The sequence below is a fragment of the Ascaphus truei genome, chromosome 6 (assembly GCF_040206685.1).
Source record: "Ascaphus truei isolate aAscTru1 chromosome 6, aAscTru1.hap1, whole genome shotgun sequence".
NCBI classification, from domain to species: Eukaryota; Metazoa; Chordata; class Amphibia; order Anura; family Ascaphidae; genus Ascaphus; species Ascaphus truei.
In genome coordinates, this window is record NC_134488.1 from 36481371 (window position 1) to 36501221 (window position 19851).

The 19851-nt window shown below is 47.8% G+C and overlaps 1 protein-coding gene across 3 annotated transcripts in view; it reads left to right on the forward strand.

The window, feature by feature from the left end:
• LOC142496911 (carotenoid-cleaving dioxygenase, mitochondrial-like) overlaps window positions 1-19607 on the forward strand; it is a 38924-nt gene extending 19317 nt beyond the window's left edge. The window contains exons 5-11 of one of the 3 annotated variants that reach the window (XM_075604008.1): window positions 1694-1822; window positions 9223-9383; window positions 10622-10789; window positions 10977-11114; window positions 16939-17121; window positions 17929-18039; window positions 18950-19607. In XM_075604008.1, the coding sequence (XP_075460123.1) occupies window positions 1694-1822; window positions 9223-9383; window positions 10622-10789; window positions 10977-11114; window positions 16939-17121; window positions 17929-18039; window positions 18950-19069 (1010 nt within the window). In that variant the 3' untranslated portion in view covers window positions 19070-19607. The remainder of the gene's footprint in view (window positions 1-1693; window positions 1823-9222; window positions 9384-10621; window positions 10790-10976; window positions 11115-16938; window positions 17122-17928; window positions 18040-18949) is intronic. The other 2 variants (XM_075604006.1, XM_075604007.1) reach the window with 2 other exon arrangements.
• The last annotated feature ends 244 nt before the right edge of the window (window positions 19608-19851 follow it).

Sequence of the window (19851 nt, forward strand, 5' to 3'; positions counted from 1 at the left end):
GAGTGCCAGATCCCGGTTCTCGGCATGAGCCATTCACACCTTGGGGCCAAACCCCAGACTAAGGGTCGCCAGATAACGGGTGTACCCCAGGTATGCTAAACCGCATGGGTGTCAAGCTGACACACGCAAACCTGAAAGCCTTTTTTTTTTTTTTCTTTTTTTGCCCGTTTTGCAAACTACAGGCAAATCGGATTGGTGGGTTAAATGTTCCCACAGAGGGATTGGGCATGCATGTTAGAGAGGTCTGTGAACCCTATAAAACTGCCCGCCGAGCTACCCTCTGTGTGATTCATGACATATCCAAGCTCTGCATAAGATTCTGTTCGAGCACAGAGGTGGCGGTTCCAGGATGCAAGGAGTTAACAACATTGCAAGTAAGGATTTACCCCAAACTCAGGAATTTGTTAGCCCTTGTGACTCCCGAGTTAATTCTAATGAACTACTATGAAATTCCTTCATTTGGCGGAGATATTAGATCGGCAACTTGCGATATAGCCAAACGGACTTTAAATCAGAGACTGCATTTCTTGCGCTTTCGTTCAAAGGACATGTTTCCCCATCCCAGTAAGTGTTGTAATAAGTGTATTCTGAGGTTGTCATGTGTTTGTCTATCAAGGAAATAAATTACAATTTATTTTGCTCTCCTTGTGTTCAATCGAGAATCCCAAAAATATAAAAGTGTTGAAAAGAACTGGTCCATCATGACAACAGGTTTTTTACATTTGGGGCTGATCGTTGGCCTGGGAGGTTTGCAGCACCACAAGCTGCGTGTGTTACAGTATTTAATATGGTAAAAGAACAAGACTGTGTTACATTCTTTATAGATATAACCAGAGTGAGTTTTCCTGCTGCCAGGAGAACCCGGGTGGTCCTATTCGGAAGAACGAGCACCTGTAGCAGTCGCGGCTTTTACTGTCCCGGGAGCCACAGCGTTTTTTCTTCCTGTGACTATTGGGACGGTAAATCTGGCGAAGTCTGAAACTATTATGTATATATGTATATAACTTAAATAATCAAATTGATATAACTTCTCGCGAGTTCAATCAAATTCTAATTAAAATTACCTCTAAATAATAATTGTTTCAGTAACAAATTCCTTTTTGGTGCCTGAGAGTTATTTGGGTGACTAGAAGCAGATTTTCAGACTTTAAAGGCAATCGCCACTGAGACTTCTGCCCAACATCTTGCAAGAGTATACTGCACCGACACACTTTATTCGAGCAAATACCCGGTATGTACCTGGCAGATACCTGGAATGCGCCGCTCCTCACCTCTGACAAGCCCCGTTGCATTTGCCTTCCCAGCCTGGGTTCATGCCTGGTTGATGGGCGGCTGATCTGTTAAATGATAATGATTAGGATTTAATAGGCTGCAATGCTTCGCGTGTCTACCAGATGGCATAAATTCATGAATTGTAATGCAGTATATATATATGTAGTGTGCAGTATTGCAGCCAACGGGAATAAAATGCTTCAATCCCTGCCGGAAAATAACGCAATGCACTCGGGCAGAAAACAGTCACAAACCTCAATACACCCGGGTATACCCGAATTCGTGGGACTAGCCGAGCTCGAATAAAGTGTGTCGCCAGTGTATGCAGAGGTCCCTCAAGTTATCGCTTCCAGTAATTCACACTGTTTAAGGTATTATAAGATGCATCCACTATTCCTAAACTCGTGTTTGATTTTTGTAGGAACGCACTACAACATTATCCGTGTTCCTGCCCAGGATTCGGGGTCTGAGGACACGTTACATGGGACACAGGTGGTGTGCTCCATAGCAGCAAAAGAGACGATGAAACCTTCCTACTACCACAGTTTTGGTAAGAACCTTGTAGTCCTGCAGAAGGCACTGAACATATATTGAAACCAGGTCTGCGACCAGTGCATTATATTTAAGTAACATAATAGGTTAGGTTGAAATAAATGACATACAGTGTGTGTCTACAGAGTTCAAACTTTGTTAAATGCTAATGGGGGGAGATACTCCTCCTACTGTATATTTATATACCGTAATTATATTTGTAACCCTTCTTTCTTTGTTCTTACCGCCGTATATGAGGTGGTGGCCTGAGTCCATATAATAGAATAGCCTTTACACGTGGGCATTACCAGTAACAAGGGGACACCACCACAGAATATATTTATAACCGTTTTATGAATAAAAGATCAAAGGAACAGGTATAATACACAACACAATTGCTAACACCCCATACCTACCCAGCGCTGCGCATGTGTTGGTGTGTGGTTGAGTTACTGTACCCAGCCTCCCAGTCCTGGGTGAGCGAGCAATACTATGCGATACTTGTATCTCGTTGGAGCTCATATGTTGATATATCAGTTGAAGCTTGTGCTTTACAAAGACGTGTAGTGTGGTACCAGTTTCTCTGATGGCAGGGGGATTCCCTTCTTCACTTCAGTTGTCTATGCCTGAACTGCTTTGCTACCTCTGGCTCATGCAATGATCAGCTCCTCTGGTCTCTCCTCTCTGCTGCCAGCTCCTCACTGTTCCCATATGTAGGATGGCTCCTGCCTGCAAACTCACCGTCTCGGCTCCATGCAGCTCTGAGTAGTCGATGATTCTTTTACCCAGCCTCTCTGTTACACCCCCTCTCCTAGTCCCTCTTCCACCAGTCCTCTCACTGGCTGAACACAGTCCCATGTCCTGTGGGATGCAACCTCTTAAAGGGGCAATGTCCTATGCTCTTGTAGCCAAAGAGGGTTACATATTGATCCAGAGGAAGGCAAACAAAAAAACATAGTCACACAATTGCCAATGATGTTTCCTAAAGAGAAAATAAATACAATCCCTGTTCCTGCAATTGTCAGCCTTAATTATGTCTAATCTAATTTCTCAACTTTTCGCAAAGAAAGGTGTGAATTCCAGCTCTGGGCAGAAATTATTTGTGCAGATTTTTAATTTTGCAGTCAACCACAGGTGTTATGTGATTGGCCGTATCATACCAATGTTTATTGTCTCTCACTTGTATGCCACTTTTCTTGTCTCTACTACTCAAACAAATGAATTGTTCATGAATAAAGACATTGAGTGACATGCGCAGCGCTCCATTCTGCGAAACCCCAGAACCAACGGTCTGCGGCTGCATGGCACAGGACTGAAGCATATATTAGAGAAAACAAGAAGTCCTGCTCTCAAGCTGGACAGTGTCGGGCTTCTGGGAAATGTGAGGCAGTACTTCACAGAAAGGGTGGTGGATTCATGGAATAACCTCCCAACAGAGGTGGTAGTGGCTAATACAATAAGGCAGGGGTTATCTACTCTAGCACTCAAGATCCTCCACCCCCCTCCGCTCCCCCCCCCCCCCCGCCAACAGGTCAGATTTCAAGGATTTGGGGCCTTATGCAGTAAGCGCCGATAAGGCTTTTTTCTGCATTTTTTGCCCTCCCGATTCAGTAAGCGCCGATAAGTGGAAATTATCGGCAACTTTTCATCCCGATAAAAACTTATCGGCAGCCGGCTATCGGCACTTTTTGAACTCGTGGAATTCAGGTAGCGCCGATCAGCTTTTTGCTGCTGATCGGCACTCCAGAATGGAGAGTTTATCGGGAATCCAGCCCGCCAACTAAAGTTGGCAACTTGGTGGAGGAGAAACATCGGCAAGGGCGACACTTAGAAAAAATCAGCCCTTTTTCCAGCCTGGGATTGATGCCGGGTGTCTCCGGAGCGGATACCCGCACCGGAGCCCCCCGGCATGCATCCGAGGCAGAAAAAATGCATTTAAAGGCCACTTCATTACCTTTAGCGGCTAACCGCTAAGGCAATGAAGGGGTTAACCCACCATGCCAGGTTTATTGTGGGTAGCGGGGGTGGGTGAAGGGGGTATTTGGCCCTTGTTGTTTGTTTAGGGCTTGCGGGGGGTTGCGGGTGCACTTAACCCATTCACGACCGTAGCAGTTAATACCGCTATGGTCATGAAGGGGTTAAGGCCTCCCGCTACCCACCCGCAAGCCCTAAACAACCACTGTTGGGGCTAATACCCCCTTCACCCACCCCCCACTACCCACAATAAAAAATAATCACACACAGCAGCCCCACACTAAATAAATAAATCTAAATAAATAAATATATATATATATATATATATATATATATATATATATATATATATATATATATATATATATATATATAACCCCAACAACCCCTAACATACACATATATGCACATCAATGATACTATAGGCCGGTGGGGGCCCTCGGGTGTTACCCGCAGGCCTGCAGTACCAATTATGTGCCCCCCCAAATTAATGTCTAAACACATACATACTTATAAAGAAATAACCCCCCCCCTTAACACATACAGGATAGTAATGGCCACAATTACTATTATCCACAAAGGGATACTAGTGAATGTGCCCATTTTAAATACATAAACAGCAATAAATACATTAAATACATATAGCACTCACCCATCTCCGGCTGCCACGATGAAGGCCATCCTCCTCTTCATCCTGCCCATGCCCCCTTCGCTGCTGCAAAACAGATACAAGAATGAAAACATCCAATGTAATGTCCCCTAACCCCTTAATCACCATAGCGTTAAAAACCGCTACAGTCATTAAGGGGTTAACCCACCCTCACCCACCACTTGAGACGCCTACATACCCTCCCACACTAACCCCCCACCCCGTGAGGCCTAACCAACCTCACCCACTACCCACAAGGGAGGCCTACCCACATATCGTTGGGGAACCCCCCCCCCACCCCCAGTACCCACAATAAAAACAATACAGTGACACACAATAAACATCATTCTATTTATTAAATAAATTACCCACCCCCTGTGCCCCCCCATAAATACAAGATTTATCCTTTTCCAAACAGGGTTCATAACACAGCCCCACGCGAGTCCCCGGTGGCTGGCGGGGCACCTGACAGACCTACAGGGTACCAGCAGCCCTTTTCAAACAGATTCTGGAGGCCTGTTGGTGGGTCCTGCCAAGCGCCTTGGCTCACCGTGGGCCACAATTGGGTCCCCACGGTAGGCTCAAGGATGTCTGGGAGCCCAGGGTCAGACCCACAGGTGTCTGCGGGGCCTTGGGTGGTTCCCATGGGGGTCTGGGGAACTCACGAGTGCTCACTACGGGTCCGCGGTGCCCCCACGGATGTGGGACCACAACTTCATCCCCGCACTTATGGGTCGGCTGTGCCCCCACAGATGTGGGACCACCGCTTCATCCCCACAGACAACGGGTTCGCGGTGCCCCCACAGATGTGAGGCCACCGCTTCATCCCCGCATGTGTCACCCGTGGAACCACCAGCCTGGTACCTGTGAGATACCCGAGGAGACCATAGGTGGTCTCCAGAGGTCTCACGCAGAACCACGGAACAAACCCTCAATGTAAAAAAAATAAACCTGCCTATACATTCAATACATACACCCCCACCCCCCCCAAAACCTACAGTACAATAATGTGCAAAATAACTATTATCCAGATAGGGATAATAGATGATTTGCCCATTATTAAAAAATTAACTAGTATATTCAAATAAATAAAGTACTGCTGACCTCATCGATAAGAAGTCTCCGTCGCCAGCAACATTCTTGTCTTGCCCACAAAATACATAGCCAAAACAAAGCCAATACATTGCAATTACATTCAGATATCAATTAACCCCTTAAACACCTTATCAGATAATAACCGCAAAGGTAATTAAGGGGTTAAGCCACACTGGCCCGATACCCACCCTTCACCCATTCATTTGTACAGTGGCTTCATCATGCAAATATATATATATATATATATATATATATATATATATATATATATATATATATATATATATATATATATATATATCCAAACACACACACGATGAACCAATATACAAATAAATGTAGAAGGGTTATCAAAAACATGCTGTACTCCAAATAACACTTCTCCATACAGACACACTACAATAAAATTAATTTCCTTCAATAATCCTAACTGAACTTACAATCACAATCATCAACTGTCAAACAAATACCTCAAATGCCAATCAACACATTGTATGCATCATATATACAATGTAAATGCTATTTGTTGATTGGCATTTGAGGTATTTGTTTGGCAGTTGATGATTGTGATTGTAAGTTCAGTTAGGATTATTAAAGGAAATTAATTTTATTGTAGTGTGTCTGTATTGGTTCATCATGTGTGTGTATATATATATATATATATATATATATATATATATATAATCAAAAAATAAATAGATGATACCGTTCGGTGGCTAACGAAATGCTTTTATTTGTGCGAGCTTTAGGATCCTTGCTTCATTCATTGTAACATCGCCGGAAGAAGAGATCAGTGTATCTCGAAAGCTCGCACAAATAAAAGCATTTCGTTAGCCACAGAACGGTATCATCTATTTATTTTTTGATTATTGAAGCTCGGCTAACACGGTACTGATACCTCTATATATATATATATATATATATATATATATATATATATATATATATATATACATATACATGATGAAGCCACTGTACAAATGAATGGGTGAAGGGTGTGTATCGGGCCAGTGTGGCTTAACCCCTTAATTACCTTTGAGGTTATTATCCGATAAGGTGTTTTAGGGTTTATTTATATCTGAATGTAATTGCAATGTATTGGCTTTGTTTTGGCTATGTATTTTGTGGGCAAGACAAGGATGTTGCTGGCGACAGAGACTTCTTATTGATGAGGTCAGTAGTACTTTATTTATTTGAATATGCTAGTTAATGTTTTTAATAATGGACAAATAATCTATTATCCTTATCTGGATAATAGTTATTTTGCACATTATTGTACTGTAGGTATTGGGGGGGGGGGGGATGTATGTATTGAATGTATAAACCAGGTTTATTATTTTTACATTCAGGGTTTGTTCCGTGGTTCTGCGTGAGACCTCTGGAGACCACCTACGGTCTCCTCAGGTATCTCATGGGTATCAGGCTGGTGGTTCCACGGGTGACACATACGGGGATGAAGCGGTGACCTCACATCTGTGGGGGCACCGTGGACCCGTAGTCTGCGGGGATGAAGCGGTGGTCCCACATCCGTGGGGGCACAGCCGACCCATAAGTGCGGGGATGAAGTGGTGGTCCCACATCCGTGGGGGCACCGCGGACCCGTAGTGAGCACTCGTGAGTTCCCCATGCCCCCGTGGGAACCCCCCGAGGCCCCGCAGACACCTGTGGGTCTGACCCGGGGCTCCCAGACATCCTTGGGCCTACCGTGGGGACCCAATTGTGGCCCACGGTGGGCCAAGGAGACCACCTGGGGGCCATGGCGCTTGGCGGGACCCACCAACAGGCCTCCAAAACCTGTTTGAAAAGGGCTGCTGGTACCCTGTAGGTCTGTCAGGTGACCCACCAGCCCACCGGGGACTCGCGTGGGGCTGTGTTATGAACCCTGTTTGGAAAAGGATAAATCTTGTATTTATGGGGGGACACAGGGGGTGGGTAATGTATTTAATAAATAGAATGATGTTTATTGTGTGTCACTGTATTGTTTTTATTGTGGGTAATGGGGTTGGGGGTGGGGGGGGGGGGTTTCCCAACGGTATGTGGGTAGGCCTCCCTTGTGGGTAGTGGGTGAGGGTGGTTAGGCCTCACGGGGTGGGGGGTTAGTGTGGGAGGGTATGTAGGCGTCCCGAGTGGTGTGTGAGGGTGGGTTAACCCCTTAATGACTGTAGCGGTTATTAACCACTATGGTGATTAAGGGGTTAGGGGACATTACATTGGATGTTTTCATTCTTGTGTCTGTTTTGCAGCAGCGGAGGGGGCATGGGCAGGATGAAGAGGAGGATGGCCTTCATCGTGGCAGCCGGAGATGGGTGGTGAGTACTATATGTATTTAATGTATTTATTGTTGTTTATGTATTTCAAATACACAGTGGGTGTATCTTGTTTATTGCTATGTTTATTGGTGGCAAATGTCCCCAATAACCATGCTATACTGCCTTAACCCCTTCATTGCCTTAGCGGCTATCCGCTATGGTAATGAAGCAGCATTTATGTATTTTTAATAATACTGTGCGGAAGCAGGGGGTCCCCTGAGCTGAACCGCATTGATTTGTGGCTCAGAGACCCCCTGCTTCCCGAGTTACAGGCTCCAGTTTGGGGCACCGGTGCCAGTGTCGCCGCCATATTTATAGCGGACACGGCGTGAATGGGACGCTATAAAGATGGCGGCGACACTGCCACCCGATGACACATACCGGGGCCTGTAACTCGGGAAGCAGGGGGTCCCTGGTCCACAAAGCAACGCAGTTCAGCTCAGAGGACCCCCTGCTCACAGTTCACTATTATTAAAAATACATTCATGCTGCTTCGTTACCGTAGCACATAGCCGCAAAGGTAAGGAACGAGTCTTTATTGATATGTGTGTTTTACTGATAGTGTAGATGTGCAGAGGGTCCCCGGAGCTGAACCGCTTTGGTTTTAGGTCCGGGGACCCCCTGCTTCCCGAGATACAGGCCCCTTTAGGGGGTGCCGGTATCCCTCTGCTTTGTTTAAATTCCGCGGTCACGTGATTGGGAAATTAAATTCAGAGGGATACCGGCACCTCATAAAGGGGCCTGTATCTCGGGAAGCAGGGGGTCCCCGGACCTGAAACCAATACGGTTCAGCTCCGGAGACCCCCTGCACATGTACATTATCAGTAAAAGTTGTTTATAAATACTTTTTATTTTGCCGATGTTTGCGCTGAGAGAGCGGCTTGTCTCTTTCTGCTGCAAACATCTATCGGCACAAAAGGCGTATGGGAAGGCTTATCGGGAGCCAGGCTGTATCGGCACAGGCTCATCTGCAGTTTTGCTTTCGCAGTGATTCGGCAGGGATCGGCATGATTTTGGCCCTTTCTGAATACTGCGAGGGCAAATCGCCAAAAAAAGGCCTATCCGCAACCCTTGCCGAAAAGATTTTATCGGAGCTTGGTGCATGAGGCCCATAGTCTTTGACTGAGCCACTGGTAGAGCAACCTTTCATAAAGCTGGGATGGGATGGGTGGGGTAAAGAGGTCTTGACGACCGGAGTTTCGAACCCCTGCAGTAAGGAATAAACGTGCTTGGGATAGACATACAGCCATGTTAAAGCCAAAAGAAAACCAAGAACAAATGGGGTGTAAGATTTTACAGCCGATGGGAGCCTTCGCCAGACTGGGTTGGCCAAGTGGTTTGTACCTGACGTCAAATCCTAAGTTTCAACTTCCTCACTCTTCTGCTTCACAGGAATGACTGAAAACTATGTGGTGTTTGTAGAGCAGCCGATTAAGATAAACGTGTGGAAGATTCTTACCAGGAAAATAACAGGGGCAACAATCTCCGACTCGATCAACTGGGAACCAAAATATAACACCATATTCCATGTGGCAAACAAGCACACAGGGGAGGTACTCCTACATTCCCCGATATGTTAGATACACACTTTTTATATCTTGAATACTATGGAAATGCTGAATGGGGATGCCAATCCTCAGGGTTCATATGAAGTTTTTGCTTTGTAAAATTAAAGATGCGGTCCCCCCTAGTCCCAGCACTAAAGGAACCAATGGAAATAAAAATTGGATACCTATGAGTATTGAAAACAAAAATGTAAATGGATAATAGATTGTAAGAACATTGAGCGGAGACCTGGGTTGAGTTTGATTTCCTTTGGCTGCTCCCTTCCATGTGACTTCAAAGCGCACTGAACAGGAGTTTGCACAGGCAAAGCCCCCCCCGCTCCGCCTTCATTATTTGCTCTCTAACAGGGTTCGGGTGGGCTAGAACCTGAGTTAACACTTTATTTGATGCTCTCGCTGTTCCGCAACTTGCCCTGGTGCTGAAAACAAGAAGTCCTGCAACATCTGTATGCACAGGAAGCCAAGTCACAAGTAGGGTTGCCAGCTGGTTTCTCCAAAAATACTGGACATAATGGTGAAAGGTGCAATGCGTTCTAGACACACACACCTCTGCTCCATGTTGTATCCTTCCTACCTTGGCCTCACCCCCAGGCTGCTGACACCTCCTCCTGATTGGCTGCTGCTGGGTATTGCAACCAATCAGGATTGAGGAAGCTGCCCAGCCCCTTAGCAACAACCCTGCTCTCTTCCTGCTCAGGGAAATCCCGCAGCCCCGTAAACCAGTCGGGTCACTATCCAGAGAGGTAATACATGTACATGTCCAGTATTACCTAATTTTTACTGGACAGTGTCCAAATACAGGACAGTTCGGTTCAATACTGGACACCTGTCAACCCTAAGGCCATGTGTGCTTATTGCATGCCACTTCCCAGAATCCTCATCTGCAGTTTACCGCAGTATAACGTGGCAATGGGGTGAAGGAAGCATATTTGGGGACCTGTGAAAGACCTGCAGGAACAAAGGTTCTGCCCACTGTACGGTGGAGATATTGCCACTTTTTTCCCACTATAAAGTAACAATAAGTATGATTAATAGATAAAAGCTACATTATTAATGTCCCCTCTAAACAAAATTAGACCAGTAAAGGTATAACATTTTTTTTTAATGTTGATCTTGGAAATGTATAAACATTTTAACCAGAAGTTTGTAACCAGTAACATTATGTAGCGCCCATATTACCCCCGGGTATATATCCTGATAATGTAATGATCTGTGTGCTGTTTCAGCTGCACCCCGTGACATTCCACGCTCCGCCGTTTGCGACATTTCATCATATTAACGCCTATGAGGAGCAGGGCTGCATTGTGCTCGATCTCTGCTGTCAGGATGACGGGGCAGCTCTCCGCATCTTGCAGCTGCAAAACCTGCGCCAATCGGGACAAGCCTTGGATGAGGTGTGTGTGTGTGTGTGTTTGTGTATATATTTTCTCTCTCAGCCAACCTATCTCTCTCGCTCACCCCTCTCTTTCTCTCTCTCTTTCAATCGCTTCCCTCCCCCCTTATCCCACTATGAAAACGTTTTGCTACAGAGCACAGTATTGTCCATGTGTCCCAGTGAACGGTGTTTGTTGTCCTTCACAGGTCCATAACGCAGTTGCAAAGACTTTCCCTCGCCGGTTTGTACTACCGCTGGATATTGACTCCAAGACTCCACAAGATGTGAATGTGAATCCATTGAGTTACACCTCTGCCACTGCTGTGATAAGAGCGGATGGGAAGGTAGGAGTTTGGCAGTCGGTATGAATGCAGGGACTGTGGGGCTGATTATATCAAGTCCAAAGGTGCCCATCACCTGCCGTTGACTTGAACGGTAGTTTTCGGCAGAGTTTGTGGAATGACCTCCTTTGCATGGCCACAGACAGATTTCCCGAGGTCCAAGACTAGAGTTACGATGAGGGCGAGACACTCATTTCTCCCACTCTTCCCATGTATTTCTCTCCCCTCCGTCTGTCCCTCTTTCTCATTCACCCCCTCTCTCTCCTCTCACTCTCCCACCCCCTCCATCAATTACCCCACTCTAACTTAATCCCTTCCTTCCCGCATGTTTTTCTCTCCCCTCCATCCCAGTCTTACACCCTCTCCTCTCACTCTCCCCCCCTTCATCAATTACCCTACATTCACTCAATCCCCCCTCCCCCAACACAGACAACACCCCCCCACCCCCACAAAATACATTTAAAAAAAAACACTCTCCAAATACATATACCAGATGGTCTCAGGCCAGGACCGGTGTCGGTGAAAGGAAAGGGTCTGCAGGTTGGGTTCGACCTCTGGCTTACAGTCCTGTCAACGCCAGGCCTGGCTCTCCCCCTCCCACCCCCTGTCGGCGGCTCTGTTCCTTTGCTCTTTAACATACCTCTTTCCTTTGCTTGTGAATAAAAAGAAGGGAGGTTAATACCAAAAAAATGGGTATAATGATGCCTTTTAAAGGAGAAAAAAAATAGATTACAATGTAGAGGCTTTAAATACAATAGTTTTCCAGAAGGAAAAAGGTTATATACACAGTTTGGAGTTTGGTTCAGAAATGTAAACCTGCAATAATCAAAAACAATTGACTTTTGATGGAATTTTTATTGACACACATAGCCAGCAAGCTCCTAGAACACCCCCCCCCCCCCCCCCAAAAAAAACAATTATTATCACACAATGTATAAATGTATATATTTCAAAAGAAGTGCTACTGGACATGATCAATTGTATAAAACAAGAAACAAAAAAGTGCAGAGCAACATCCAATGTGACAAAAATACACAGTGAAATACCTTGAATTTTAATGGAAAACTGCTGAATTTTGTCAGTGCGACACTATTTGAATCTTTTTGACCACTGATACTGGAGAGGGGGAGAGGTGGGAGAGGGGGAGAGGTGGGAGAGGGGGAGAGGGGCCCCTCCAAGACTCACGTAAAATCAGAGAATTTTGAAAGGTCAGTGTTCCATGGTTCATGAGAAACTGTAAAAGCGAATGATAGTCGTTACTAGTGTGGCTGAAGACTCTTATTGTCGTTTATTTTGCAAGCTGTTCTGTAGTCAAATGATAATTCAGACATCTGTGAGATTTAGAGATCACACGTCTCTATGCACATGTAAATATATATCTATCAACTAGCTGATATACCCGGCGTTGCCCGGGCATGGAAGGGCAGGGGGCATGGAGTGGAAGGGGGGGGGGGGGCAAAGGGCATGGAGGGGGGGGGGCAAAGGGCAGGGAGGGGGGGGCAAAGGGCAGGGAGGGGGGGGCAAAGGGCAGGGAGGGGGGGACTCAATCCCCCACACACACACACACAATCCCCCCCCACACACACACAATCCCCCCCCACACACACACACAATCCCCCCCACACACAATCCCCCCCACACACACACTCCCCCCCCCCCCCACACACACACAATCCCCCCCACACACACACTTCCCCCACACACACACACACACACTCAATCCCCCCCACCCCCCACACACACACACTCAATCCCCCCCACCCCCCACACACTCAATCCCCCCACCCCCCCCACACTCACACTCAATCCCCCCCACCCCCCCCCCCCCACCACCACCACCAACACACACACACACACACACACACACACTTAATCAGTCCACAATTTCACCTGGGGGGCGACATGCTCCGATCCCACAACCCCCATGTTTCTGAAAACGGGAAGAAGACAGGAAGAGAAGGAGGGCTTGTCTGTGTGCAGAGAGAAGCCCCGCCCCCTCTGCAAGACACAGACATAGAAGCAGCAGCACGGAGCTTCTGGCCCCGCCCCCTCTGCAAGACACAGACATAGAAGCAGCAGCACGGAGCGCCCGTGCACAGCTCTGGCCGCCCCCAGGTTTCCCTGCAAGCTGCTCGCGCCCCCCTACGCCCCCAAGTGTGTGTGTGTGTGTTTGGCCCCGTCACTCCACCTCAGGCCAATGAGAGGTGTGCGGGGGCGGGCGGCCCAAGGGACCAATGAGATTTCCCCTAGGGACACCGGACATCCAGACAGGCATACAGTGCTTTCACTAATATAGTATATAGTATAAGATATATTTCTCAACCGTCGTATGTGTGTTTGCCTGTCTGTATGTGTGTTCCCTGTGTCTAGGGCAATCGCATTGACCTTTGGCCTGTCACTCCGCCTCAGGCCAATGAGATGGCTCCCTTAGCCTGCCCCCGCCCCTGCACACCTCTCATTGGCCTGAGGACACTCTCTTTCTCTTCTCTCTCTTTCTTTTTTCTTTCTTTCTCTCTCTCTCTCTCTCTCTCTCTCTCTCCCTTTCTCTCTCTCCCTTTCTCTCTCTCTCTCTCTCTCTCTCTCTCTCTCTCTCTCCTTTTCTCTCTCTCTCCCTTTCTCCCTTTCTTTCCCCCCCCCCCCCCCCCAATCACATGTGCCACCCTGCACCGGCTCCAGGACGGAGGGGAAGCATGGCGCGGCCCTCCTGCCATAGCCGCCAACTTCAGGCTCCTCCCCCCTCGCTCTCAACCGGCTCCCGGAAGGAGGGGAAGCGTGGCACGGCCCTCCTAACCCAGCCGCCAACGCTCACTTACCTCCCCAGCGCTCCCTTACCTCCCCGGCGCTTCCTTACCTCCCCGGCTGCTGGGGGGCCAAGCTGCCTCCTCGGGGGATCTGCACCAGTCCCACTCTCCACCACCTCTCACTCCCGTCGTGTGTGTGTGTGGAGAGAGACATTTTACTCCTGCCAACAATTTGTGCCTCACTTTCACCCCTACCCCTGACCTTCACCCCCCCTACCCCTTCACCTACCCACTCCTGCCCTTCACCCCCCCTACCCCTGACCTTCACCCCTCCCTACCCCTGACCTTCACCCCCCCCTACCCTTCACCTGCCCTTCACCCCCCTACCCCTGCCCTTCACCCCCCCTACCCTTCACCCCCTTATCCCTGCCCTTCACCCCCCCCTACCCCTGCCCTTCACCCCCCCAACCTCTGCCCTTCACCCCCCTTACCCTTGCCCTTCACCCCCCCTACCCCTGCCTTTCACCCCCCCTACCCGTGCCTTTCACCCCCCTACCCCTTCCTTTCACTCCCTCTACCCCTGCCCTTCGCCCCCCTCCCCCCTGCCCTTCACCCCCCTCCCCTTCACCCCCACCCCTTCGCCCCCCACCCTCTCCCCTTCACCCCCACCCCTGCCCTTTACCACCTGCCCTTCGCCCCCACCCCCTACCCTTCACCCCCTGCCCTTCACCCCCCCTACCCCTGCCCTTCACCCCCCTATCCCTGCCTTTCACCCCCTACCCCTGTCTTTCACCCCCCTCCCCCTGCCCTTCACTCCCCCCACCCCCTACCCCTGCTCCCACCCCCTGCCCTTCGCCCCCTCCCCTTCGCCCCCCTCCCCTTCGCCCCCCACCCCTTCGCCCCCCACCCTCTCCCCTTCACCCCCCACCCTCCTCCCTTCACCCCCCACCCCTGCCCTTCACCCTCTGCCCTTCGCCCCCCACCCCCTGCCCTTCACTCCCTGCCCTTCACCCCCACCTACCCCTGCCCTTCACCCCCCCCTACCCCTGCCCTTCACCCCCCCCTACCCCTGCCTTTCACCCCCCCTACCCCTGCCCTTCACCCCCCACCCCTACCCCAACCCCTGCCCTTCACCCCCCCTACCCCTGCCTTTCACCCCCCCTACCCCTGCCCTTCACCCCCCACCCCTACCCCAACCTTTGCCCCCCTGCCCTTTACCCCCCTCCCCTTCACCCCCACCCCTTAGCCCCCCACCCCTCCCCTTCACCCTCCACCCCTGCCCTTCACCCCTACCCTTCGCCCCCCACCCCCTACCCCTGCCCTTCGCCCCCCACCCCGTTCTTTCGCCCCCACCCCCTACCCTTCGCCCCTGCCCTTCGCCCCTTACCCCCTGCCCTTCGCCCCCCTCCCCCTGCCCTTCACCCCCACCTCCTGCCCTTCACCCCCACCCCCTGCCTTCGCCCCCTCCCCCTGCCCTTTGCCCCCCACCCCCTCCCCTGCCCTTCGCCCCGCTCCCACCCCGCCCCTTCACGCACCCCCGCCCCTGCAATCCCGGGCAACGCCGGGTATATCAGCTAGTGTGTGTGTGTGTGTGTGTGTGTGTGTACACACACACACACACACACACACATATAATATATATATATATATATATATATATATATATATATATATATATATACATATATACATATATACATACAGTGGCAGTCTATGCACATATAAGTGTGTGTGTATATTTGTATAAATGTATCCATACATATATACCATACATACATACATAGAGTGGCGGACGTAAAAATCTGCCGCCCCCTCCTCATTTGGTGTTGTGATGTCACATTGCCATGACGCTGAAAGAGGGTGGCATGAAGGAGAAGGTATGAACTTGAGAGGCTCTCCTCTCCTGCACTCGGGGGCTCTCCTCCACACTCTCCCCCTGCAATCGGTGAGGAAGAGAGCAGTGCCTCTGTATATATGGGGGGAGGGGAGGAAATTTGCCACCCCAACATTTTGCAGCCCGAGCCTAATGGGAAATCCACCCCTGGATACTTATACATACAGAGATGCAGGGTATTATTGTATACTTTCCTTGTAATGGCGCGCACACAAAAACACCATAACCTGTGCGAGAATCTTGTTTGTTCTTTCATTTTTCTCCTTTGTTTTCCTTAGCTTTCATCTGTCGTCTTTTCTCCCCTGACTTTGAAGGGGACGACATTAAATTTCTTTTGGACTTCATCAAATGTGTTTATACTAGAAATATTTATTAAATTAATATAATATCTGTTATAATGGCTGTTCCTTTTGAATAGACCTTGGCCGGGCCTTTCCAAAACAGGTAATAAATTGATTATGCATTTAGCAACAGCCACGAGGTGTGAGATCGCGGCACTGTGGAAACAAGCAGAGATTCCAAATATCCCACAGATTAGGAATAGAATGTGGTATATTTGCCAGATGGAAAAATTAACGAGTTTGGTTAATGACACTGGCGCCAAATTTATAAAAGTCTGGACGCCGTGGTTGGCCCAGACAGACATCCCAGGAGTGGAGAGAACCACAATCTGGCAATGATAGAGATAAATGCGTTCTCTTTTGAAATATTGGCAAGAATGTGGGTAAGAATGAGCTATAGGTCACCTTTTAATAAGACTAGCCAGGCCTTCGAGGGTGAAATATGAAATATAAGAAATAATAGAAAAGTAGTAGGAGCGTTAGTCCTCCACACAGGAGCTGAAGAGGGTTCCCATAGGATTAATGGTAACATAACAGAAGTAGAGATCTCACACCTGTGTTCCTCCTCTCCCCCCTTTTTGTTATGTCTTTTTGTTTGTTTACAAACGGATAACATGTTACAAATTTGATGAGAATATTTTTATTCCACAATTGAAATGTCTGAATATGCAATGTTTTACTTGAAATGAAAAAATTCAATAAAAATTTAAAGTTGAAAAAAATTAATATAATATCAATAATGAAATGTTTCAAGGAATCCGGCACTGTGTTTAAAAGCCTTGTGCTGCTCTGTGATGACGCACAGGACCACTAGTTTTTAGCCCTAATACACAATATACTTCATTGCCTAGGTGTGGTGTACCCATGAGAACCTCCACGACCACATCCTAGAAGAACTGGGAGGCTTAGAGTTTCCACAAATCAACTATTCCAAGTACAACGCCAGGAAGTATCGCTACTTCTATGGCTGTGGATTTAAACATCTCGTTGGGGATTCTCTGATCAAGATCGATGTCGAGACCAAGGAACTGACGGTAAAAGGATTTTAACCTGCTTTGTGTTCATCTGTTCTTGTTTTCTTCTACACGTAAAGCCCCAAATTTATACCGAGCCTGACGCCAGCCCTTTAAGGCACTGTAGTTTAGGGTGTGCGGACATTTTGGCAACTCTATATCTGTGTCTCTGTCCCTTCATTCCTTTTCCTTCTCCCACCCCCCTTAAACCCCTCTTCTCTGCCCACCCCCGTCCTGTTCCCCTCCCTTCCCCCTCTGGTCATGAACCAAGGTAAAATGTCAGGTTTTTTCCTCCGAAAAGGAAATTCACAAAACTGCAAAGTTCTCACTTTTTTTCTTCTAGCAAGCAGTACAAGTCTGTGTGCATTGCATAATCCTTTATATGCTGCCATTGTTGCAAACGTGGCAAAATTCTGCAAAAATTTAGCAATTTTGAGCAATTCGCATGTTTTTTCAAAAACGCAAAATGTAAGATGAAAAAACAAAACAAAAAAAAACTGAATTCTTGTTGCATGGCACTTTTGAATACATCTACAAGTCTTGAATATTGACATTATTCAAACAGAATTGCCGTAAAAATGTACGGAAACCAGTTCATGTAGATATGTTATAAAGCTAGATATGTCAACACAGCAGTTGTTGGTGACTTGAGGAGTTGCACTCTTTTAACATCGTTACTGAACAAAATAAGGCTGTGGAGCTGTTTTTAAATGGCATTTGCTCTATACAGTAGATAAGCTTTTGTCTTGAGGGAATTTGGAGCATTGCAAGCTTTACCACATTTCTGATATACAAATTCAGGGTGACCCTTTTCCTTTGGTCTTCAAGGTTTGGCAAGAGGAAGGTTTCTATCCTTCAGAACCTGTGTTTGTGCCCAGTCTGGATTCCAACCAGGAGGATGATGGGGTGATTCTCTCTGTTGTGGTCACTCCTCATCAGGTAATTAGGCTTTTAAATTACCCTATTGCGATGGAAAGTTCAGACACGATGGTGTATGAGCTATGTTTGTGTACCACTCTCTGGATGGTTACAGCTATTCATAACAGGACTTAACCTGTACTCCTCTCTTCCCTCTATCATTGGGGTGGGACACTCCAGTCCTCAAGGGTCACCAACAGGTCAGGGTTTCAGGATAACCGTGCTTCAGCCCAGGTAGCTCAGTGTTCGACCTGTTGGTGGCCCTTGAGGACTGGGGTTGCCCGCCTCTGCTCTATCAGCACATTAATGCACCTCGCCCACAATCCATGGGGGGTTCTTTCCTTTCCATTTCAAACACCACAAAGGATCTTCTAGCTATATCCCGATCCTAGAGCATAAGGCCTCGTCCAGGGTGGCGCTGAGCGGGCGCGCTCACGCTCGCCACGATGACACATTGCGACAGTGTGGCCAGCGTGAGCGGGCGGGCGCACTTGCTCGGCGCTTAGCTGCTTGCCAAGCAAGCAAATTTGAATTTGCTGCTCGCAAGCCGCGTCACGTGAGCGGTTCGCCCAATGAGGACAAACCAGCTCCGCGACGTCGTGGCTGCGCCCCCATACGCGCGCATCTAGCCGGCCACGAATCGCCCGGCCGAGCAGGGCGCAGCGTACGAGCGCCAGTGCGCCCGTTCCCTACCTGGCCAAGGCCTACGATTTTGCTGCTGCCCTAATGTGTCTTTGCAGAAGACAATATGTCGCACTCTCTTGAACGTTAATCAATGGAAAGCTCTATTGAAACCTGAGTCCGTGCACGTGTGACGTATTATCTTCTGCAAGTTAGCCAGGGACCCTTCCTGCTTCAGTCGGTGCCCGTGGCTTAAAGCACGAGTGCTTGTGCTCCGTTATATCCTGTCATTCCCATCTTTCTCTTTCAGAGCAAACAGACGTTCCTGCTGGTTCTGGACGCCAGAACCTTCGCTGAGCTGGGCAGAGCTGAAGTTCCTGTACAGATGCCTTATGGGTTCCATGGCGTTTTTGTATCTAATGGACAGTGATGTGTTGTTTTTTTGTGGTCAATCCCAGCCTCCCGTACACGACGGCTGTGTATCTCGGGTCAAAGCAGCAAATCTCTTGTTTGCTTTTTAAAAAAAAAATCTATTTTTAATTGTTCATATAACAAAGGCAAGAGGTACAGTACCGATAAAAAGCAGCTTTTACACTGGGTCTTCATAGGCAAACGATAAAAAAATAAGCCAGGGCATTCATACCCTTTGGCGATTTCCATTCAGGTCTGACATTATCTTAAATACATCTTAATTGGCTCCATTAAACCGCACATAATTCACCCTATTAATTACAAGTTTTTTTGGCTTATTTCCACGCATTGATTTTTTAAAATTGCTGCTGTTTTGTGAAATGACTTGATATACTCGTACTTGAAAATAAGTGTTTGCAGGTACTTTTTTTTTTTTTAAAACACATGCACTTATCTATTCTAATTGCTAACAAAAGTTACTTTTACCTTTTACATGTACAGTCATTTTGTGCTTTTAACACTACTATGATTCATTTGGCTAATTACATGTTTTTTTTAAATTAATAAAAATGATATAAATGCAAATGTACATGGTTAGCAATACTAATCTTACTGCTCCTCCCACAAATTCCAAGATTGTTGCACCCCTCAAGTCATCCTCACCCATCCCCTCCCTCCCATCATCTTCTCCCTCCCTTTATTCTCTCACCACCACCCCCCCCTCGCCCTCCCCCCCTAATTGTGAGAATTACACAGCAGTCACCAGGTTTGAACCGGTTAAACGTCTCATTGTCAGCACTT